We start from the raw sequence: 8,734 nt of genomic DNA on the forward strand, positions 1-8,734 counted from the left end.
GTTTAACAAGGACCTAGAAGAACTGAAGAGCAAACAATGATGAAAAACACAATATAAATGAAATTAAAACTCTTTGAATGAATCAATAGCAGAATAACTGAGGCAGAAGAATGGTAAGTAACCTGGAAGATAAAATAGTAGAAATAACTACAACAGAGCAGAATAAAGAAAAAAGAATGAAAAGAATTTAGGACTGTCTCTGAGACCTCAGGGACAACATTAGACACACAAACATTCAAATTATAAGGGTCCCAGAAGAAGAAGAGAAAAAGAAAGGGACTGAGAAAATATGTGAAGAGACTACAGTTGGAAACTTCCCTAACATGGGAAAGGAAATAGTCTATCAAGTCCAGGAAGCACAGAGAGTCCCATACAGGATAATTCCAAGGAGAAACATGGGAAGACACATACTGATTGAACTTTCAAAAATTAACTACAAAGAAAAAATATTAAAAGCAGCAAGGGAAAAGCAACAAATAACATACAAGGGAATGCCTATTAGTTTAACAGCTGATTTTTCAGCAGAAACTGCAAGCAAGTAGGATGTGGCAGGACATATTAAAAGTGATGAAAGGGAAAAACCTACAACCAAGATTATTCTACATAGCAAGAAATTCATTCATATTCAATGGAGAGATTAAAACCTTTACAGAGAAGCAAAAGCTAAGAGAATTCAGAACCACAAAACCAGTTTTACAATGAATGCTAAAGGAACTTCTCTAGGCAGGAACACAAGACAAGGAAAAGACCTACAATAACAAACCCAAAACAATTAAGAAAACATTAATAGGACCATACATATCGATAATTACCTTAAATGTAAATGGATTAAATGCTCCAACCAAAAGACCTACACTGGCTGAATGGACACAAAAACAAGACCCATATATATATGCTGTCTTCAAGAGACTCACTTCAGATCTATGGACACATAGAGACTGAAAGTGAGGGGATGGAAAAAAGATATTCCATGCAAATGGAAATCAAAAGAAAGCTGGAGTAGAAATTCTCATATCACAAAAAATAGACTTTAAAATAAAGACTATTGATATTCATAGCCGGTCGGCACACAGTTGTTGGCTTTTGTGGACCAAAAGGGTGACTGTGCCACTAGGATGAAGCTCGAGAGATTTCTGATGAAACTGAGTAACGAAACTGTAACCACTGAATTAAAGTATGGAAAACAGGTCCATGGAACAATCACAGGTGTAGATGTGAGCATGAATACACATCTTAAAGCTGTGAAAATGACTCTGAAGAACAGAGAACCTGTACAGCTGGAAACACTGAGTATTCGAGGAAATAACATTCAATATTTTATTCTGCCAGACAGGTTACCTCTGGATACACTTCTCATGGATGTTGAACCAAAGGTGAAGTCTAAGAAAAGGGAAGCTATTTCAGGAAGAGGCCGAGGCCAAGGAAGAGCAAGAGGATGTGGCTGAGGCAGAGAAAGAGGGGGCCTAGGAGATAATATCTCTCAAGACTACTATTTCAAAGTAACGAAGAAGAAGAAGACATGGCAGAGGAAGACTATGTGACTAAGTTAGAAGATGGTGGAGTCCTAAGCAAATTGTGTCTCTCAAGATTATGATTTTAAAGTGATCAATGCCCCGGCAGCTTTTTGTACAGGCTTTGTTTGTGGCAGTTTTTAATAAGCATAAATGTAGGAAAATAAATAAATAAATAAAATAAAGACTATTACAAGAGACAAAGAAGGACACTACATAATGATCAAGGGATCAATCCAAGAAGAAGACATAATAATTATAAATATTTATGCACCCAACATAGGAGCACCACAATACATTAGGCAAATTCTGACAGCCATAAAAGGGGAAATCGACAGTAACACAATCATAGTAGGGGACTCTAACACCTCACTTTCACCAATAGACAGATCATCCAAAAAGAAAATAAGTAAGGAAACACAAGTTTTAAATGATACATTATACAAGATGGACTTAATTAATATTTATAGGATATTCCATCCAAAAACAACAGAATACACTTTCTTCTCAAGTGCTTATGGAACATTCTACAGGAGAGATCACATCTTGGTTCACAAAGAAAGCCTTGATAAATTTAAGAAAATTGAAATCATAACAAATATCTTTTCCAACCACAATGCTATGAGACTAGATATCAATTACAGGAAAAAACCTGTAAAAAATACAAATACATGGAGGCTAAACAATACACTACTAAATAACAAAGAGATCACTGAAGAAATGAAAGAGGATATCAAAAAATACCTAGAAGCAAGTGACAATGAAAACACGATGACCCAAAACCTATAGGACGGGGCAAAAGCAGTTCTAAGAAGGAAATATATAGCAGTACAATCCTACCTCAGGAAAGAAGAAACATCTCAAATAAACAACATAAATTTACACCAAAAGAAATTAGAGAAACAGGAACTAAAAAACCCAAAATTAGCAGAAGGAAAGAAATCATAAAGTTCAGAAATAAATGAAAAAGAAACAAAGAAAACAATAGCAAAGATAAATAAAACTAAAAGCTGGTTCTTTGAGAAGATAAAATTAATAAACCATTAGCCAGACTCATCAAGGAAATAAAGGAGAAGACTTAAAATAATAGAATTAGAAATGGAAAAGAAGTAACAACTGACACTGCAGAAATACAAAGGATCATGCAAGTTTACTACAAGCAACTATATGCCGATACAGTGGACAACATGGAAGAAATGGACAAATACTTAGAAAACCACAACATTCCAAGACTGAACCAGGAAGGAATAGAAAATATAAATAGACCAATCTCAAGCACTGAAATTAAAACTGTGATTAAAAATATTCCGACAAAAAAAAAGCCCAGGACCAGATGGCTTCACAGGCTATTTTTATCAAACATATAGAGCAGAGTTAACAACTATACTTCTCAAACTCCTGCAAAATATAACAGAGGGAGGAACACTCCAAAACTCATTCTACGAGGCCACTATCACTCTGATACCAAAACCAGAGAAAGATGCAACCAAAAAAGAAAACTACAGGCCAATATCACTGATGAACATAGATGTAAAAATTCTCAACCAAATACTATCTAACAGAATCAACAGCACATTAAAAGGATCATACACCATGATCAAGTGCGGTTTAACCTAGGAATGCAAGGGTTCTTCAGTATATGCAAATCAATCACTGTGATACACCATATTAACAAACTGAAGGATAAAAACCATGTGATCATCTCAATAGATGCAGAAAAAGCTTTCAACAAAAGTCAACACTGATTTATTATAAAAACTCTCCAGAAAGTAGGCATAGAGGGAAATTACCTCAACATAATATAGGCCATATATGACAAACGCACAGCCGACATCATTCCCAATGGTGAAAAACTGAAACCATTTCCACTAAGATCAGGAAGAAGACAAGGTTGCCCATTCTCACAAATATTATTCAACATAATTTTGGAAGTTTTAGCCACAGCAATCAGAGATGAAATAGAAATAAAAGCAATCCAAATCATAAAAGAAGAAGCAAAAATGTCACTTTTTGCAGATGACATGATTCTGTACATAAAGAATACTAAAGATGCTACCAGAAAACTGCTAGAGCTAATCAATGAATTTTGTAAAGTAGCAGGATACAAAATTAATGCACAGAAATTTCTTGCATTCCTTTACACTGATGATGAAAAATCTGAAAGAGAAATTAAGGAAACACTTCCATTTACAATTGCAACAAAAAAAATAAAATACATAGGAATAAACCTACCTAAGGAGACAAAAGACCTGTATGCAGAAAACTATAAGACATTGATGAAAGAAATTAAAGATTATACAAACAGATGGAGAGATATACCATGTTCTTGTATTGGAAGAATCAACATTGTGAAAATGACTCTACTACCCAAAGCAATCTACAGATTCAATGCAATCCCTATCAAACTACCACTGGCATTTTTCAAAGAACTAGAAGAAAATATTGCACAATGTGTATGGAAACACAAAAGACCCCAAAGAGCCAAAGCAATCTTGAGAAAGAAAAATGGAGCTGGAGGAATCATTCTCCAGAACTTCAGACTATACTATAAAGCTGCAGTAATCAAGACAGTATGGTACTGGAAAAAAACAAATATAGATCAATGGAACAGGATAGAAAGCCCAGAGATAAACCCACACACATATGGTCACCTTATCTTTGATAAAGGAGGCAAGAATATACAGTGGAGAAAAGACAGCCTCTTCAATAAGTGGTGTTGGGAAAACTGGACAGCTACATGTAAAAGAATGAAATTAGAACACTCCCTAACACCATACACAAAAATAAACTCAAAATGGATTAAAGACCTAAATGTAAGGCCAGACACTATCAAACTCTTAGAGGAAAACATAGGCAGAACACTCTATGACATAAATTCCAGCAAGACCCTTTTGGACCCACCTCCTAGAGAAATGAAAATAAAAACAAAATAAACAAATGGGACCTTATGCAAATTAAAAGTGTTTGCACGGCAAAGGAAACCATAAACAATACAAAAAGAGAACCCTTAGAATGGGAGAAAATATTTCCTAGTGATTCATTGACAAAGGATTAATCTCCAAAATATACAAGCAGCTCATGCAGCTCAATATCAAATAAACAAACAACCCAATCCAAAAATGGCCAGAAGACCTAAATAGACATTTCTCCAAAGAAGATATACAGATTGTCAACAAATACATGAAATGATGCTCAACATCACTAATCATTAGAGAATGAAAATCAAAACTACAGTGAGGTGTCACCTCACACTTGTCAGAATGGCCATCCTCAAAATATCTACAAACAATAAATTTTAGAGAGTGTGTGGTGCATGTGAACCCTCTTGCACTGTTGGTGGGAATGTAAATTGATACAGCCACTATGGAGAACAGTATGGAGGTTCCTTAAAAAACTAATAATTGGGCTTCCATGGTGGTGCAGTTGTTGAGAGTCTGCCTGCCGATGCAGGGGACATGGGTTCGTGCCCCGGTCCAGGAAGATCCTGCATGCCATGGAGCAGCTGGACCCATGAGCCATGGCCGCTGAGCCTGCGCATCTGGAGCCTGTGCTCTGCAATGTGAGAGGCCAAAACAGTGAGAGGCCCACGTACCACAAAAACAAAAACAAAAATTAATAATAGAACTACCATGTGACCCAGCAATTCCACTACTGGGAATATACCCTGAGAAAACCATAATTCAAAAAGAGTCATGTATCACAATGTTCATTGCAGCTCTATTTGCAATAGCCAGGACATGGAAGCTACCTAAGTATCCATCAACAGATGAATGGATAAAGAAGATGTGGCACATATATAAAGTGGAATATTACCCAGCCATAAAAAGAAATGAAATTGAGTTATTTGTAGTGAGGTGGATGGACTTAGATACTGTCATACAGAGTGAAGTATGTCAGAAAGAGAAAAATAAATACTGTATGCTAACACATATATATGGAATCTAAAAATAATAATAATAATTGTTTTGAAGAACCTAGGGACAGGCCAGGAATAAAGACGCAGGTGTAGAGAACGGACTTGAGGACATGGGGAGTGGGAAGGATAAGCTGGGATGAAGTGAGAGAGTGGCATGGACATGCATACACTACCAAATGTAAAATAGATAGCTAGTGGAAATCAGTGGCATAGCACAGGGAGGTCAGCTTGGTGATTTGTGACCACCTAGAGGGGTGGGATTAGGAGGGTGGGAGGGAGACTGCAAGGGGGGTTGTGATATGGGGACATATGTATATGTATAGCTGATTCACTTTGTTATACAGCAAAAACTAACACACAATTGTAAAGCAGTTATACTCCAATAAAGATGTTAAAAAAAAAAAAACAGCAACTTTTCTGTGGCTGAAATAGAAGGGCAGAGCTTGAGCCTGTCTGCTGTTTCCCCTTTAATTCTCTGCCTGGCAGCTGAGGCATTCTGAATTGCTCAAGAGACATAGTTGAAATACCAGTGCTCTAAGTCTTCCCCTGCCTTTCCTAATACCCTTCTGCTATCTGTTCCTTCACTTTCCTTTATATTATCACAAAGGACAAAGAACTCTTTTTTTTTTTTTTTTTTATTCTTTCTATATTTTTTTTAAATTTTATTTTATTTTATTTTTTTGCTTTATAACAAATTTAATCAGTTATACATATACATATGTTTCCATATCCCCTCCCTTTTGCGTCTCCCTCCCACCCTCCCTATCCCACCCCTCCAGGCGGTCACAAAGTACCGAGCTGACCTCCCTGTGCTATGCGGCTGCTTCCCACTAGCTATCTACCTCACGTTTGGTAGTGTATATATGTCCATGCCGCTCTTTCACTTTGTCACAGCTTACCCTTCCCCCTCCCCATATCCTCAAGTCCATTCTCTAGTAGGTCTGTGTCTTTATTCCTGTCTTACCCCTATGTTCTTCATGACATTTTTTTTTCTTAAATTCCATATATATGTGTTAGCATACAGTATTTGTCTTTCTCTTTCTGACTTACTTCACTCTGTATGACAGACTCTAGGTCTATCCACCTCATTACAAATAGCTCAATTTCATTTCTTTTTATGGCTGAGTAATATTCCATTGTATATATGTGCCACATCTTCTTTATCCATTCATCCGATGATGGACACTTAGGTTGTTTCCATCTCCGGGCTATTGTAAATAGGGCTGCTATGAACATTTTGGTACATGTCTCTTTTTGAATTATGGTTTTCTCAGGGTATATGCCCAGTAGTGGGATTGCTGGGTCATATGGTAGTTCTATTTGTAGTTTTTTAAGGAACCTCCATACCGTTCTCCATAGCGGCTGTACCAATTCACATTCCCACCAGCAGTGCAAGAGTGTTCCCTTTTTTCCACACCCTCTCCAGCATTTATTGTTTCTAGATTTTTTGATGATGGCCATTCTGACTGGTGTGAGATGATATCTCATTGTAGTTTTGATTTGCATTTCTCTAATGAGTAAAGATGTTGAGCATCCTTTCATGTGTTTGTGGGCAGTCTGTATATCTTCTGTGGAGAAATGTCTATTTAGGTCGTCTGCCCATTTTTGGATTGGGTTGTTTGTTTTTTTGTTATTGAGCTGCATGAGCTGCTTATAAATTTTGGAGATTAATCCTTTGTCAGTTGCTTCATTTCCAAATATTTTCTCCCATTCTGAGGGTTGTCTTTTGGTCTTGTTTATGGTTTCCTTTGCTGTGCAAAAGCTTTGAAGTTGCATTAGGCCCCATGTGTTTATTTTTGTCTTTATTTCCATTTCTCTAGGAGGTGGGTCAAAAAGGATCTTGCTGTGATTTATGTCATAGAGTGTTCTGCCTATGTTTTCCTCTAAGAGTTTGATAGTGTCTGGCCTTACATTTAGGTCTTTAATCCATTTTGAGCTTATTTTTGTGTATGGTGTTAGGGAGTGATCTAATCTCATACTTCTACATGTCCCTATCCAGTTTTCCCAGCACCACTTATTGAAGAGACTGTCCTTTCTCCACTGTACATTCCTGCCTCCTTTATCAAAGATAAGGTGACCATATGTCCGTGGGTTTAACTCTGGGCTTTCTATCCTGTTCCATTGATCTATCTTTCTGTTTTTGTGCCAGTACCATACTGTCTTGATTACTGTAGCTTTGTAGTATAGTCTGAAGTCAGGGAGCCTGATTCCTCCAGCTCCATTTTTCGTTCTCAAGATTGCTTTGGCTATTCGGGGTCTTTTGTGTTTCCATACAAATTGTGAAATGTTTTGTTCTAGTTCTGTGAAAAATGCCAGTGGTAGTTTGATAGGGATTGCATTGAACCTGTAGATTGCTTTGGGTAGTAGAGTCATTTTCACAATGTTGATTCTTCCAATCCAAGAACATGGTACATCTCTCCATCTATTTGTATCATCCTTAATTTCTTTCATCAGTGTCTTATAATTTTCTGCATACAGGTCTTTTGTCTCCTTAGGTAGGTTTATTCCTAGATATTTTATTCTTTTTGTTGCAATGGTAAATGGGAGTGTTTCCTTGATTTCACTTTCAGATTTTTCATCATCAGTATATAGGAATGCCAGAGATTTCTGTGCATTAATTTTGTATCCTGCAACTTTACCAAATTCATTGATTAACTCTAGTAGTTTTCTGGTAGCATCTTTAGGATTCTCTATGTATAGTATCATGTCATCTGCAAACAGTGACAGCTTTACTTCTTCTTTTCCAATTTGGATTCCTTTTATTTCCTTTTCTTCTCTGATTGCTGTGGCTAAAACTTCCAAAACTAGGTTGAATAAGAGTGGTGAGAGTGGGCAACCTTGTCTAGTTCCTGATCTTAGTGGAAATGGTTTCAGTTTTTCACCATTGAGGACGATGCTGGCTGTGGGTTTGTCATATATGGCCTTTATTATGTTGAGGAAAGTTCCCTCTATGCCTACTTTCTGCAGGGTTTTTATCATAAATGGGTGTTGAATTTTGTCGAAAGCTTTCTCTGCATCTATTGAGATGATCATATGGTTTTTCTCCTTCAGTTTGTTAATATGGTGTATCACGTTGATTGATTTGCGTATATTGAAGAATCCTTGCATTCCTGGAATAAACCCCACTTGATCATGGTGTATGATCCTTTTAATGTGCTGTTGGATTCTGTTTGCTAGTATTTTGTTGAGGATTTTTGCATCTATGTTCATCAGTGATATTGGCCTGTAGTTTTCTTTCTTTGTGACATCCTTGCCTGGTTTTGGTATCAAGGTGATGGTGGCCTCGTAGAATGAGTTTGGGAGTGTT

General features: G+C 36.8%; 1 protein-coding gene across 2 annotated transcripts; it reads left to right on the forward strand.

Annotated features, from left to right (window-relative positions):
• Positions 1-1,115: 1,115 nt before the first annotated feature.
• LOC309806349 (small nuclear ribonucleoprotein Sm D1-like) lies at positions 1,116-1,479 on the forward strand (the record flags this gene model as incomplete). Of its 2 annotated transcripts, XM_082625115.1 has the most annotated exons (2): positions 1,116-1,206; positions 1,330-1,479. In XM_082625115.1, the coding sequence occupies 2 exons, from the start codon at positions 1,116-1,118 to the stop codon at positions 1,443-1,445; spliced, it is 207 nt and encodes a 68-aa protein (XP_082481241.1). In that variant the 3' UTR covers positions 1,446-1,479. The 2 variants fall into 2 exon arrangements, with proteins under 2 accessions (XP_082481241.1, XP_082481240.1); XM_082625114.1 differs by having other exon boundaries at positions 1,116-1,479.
• Positions 1,480-8,734: the final 7,255 nt, after the last annotated feature.

The sequence above is a fragment of the Mesoplodon mirus genome (assembly GCF_964341445.2).
Source record: "Mesoplodon mirus genome assembly, chromosome: 6".
In the NCBI taxonomy this organism is placed as follows: Eukaryota; Metazoa; Chordata; class Mammalia; order Artiodactyla; family Ziphiidae; genus Mesoplodon; species Mesoplodon mirus.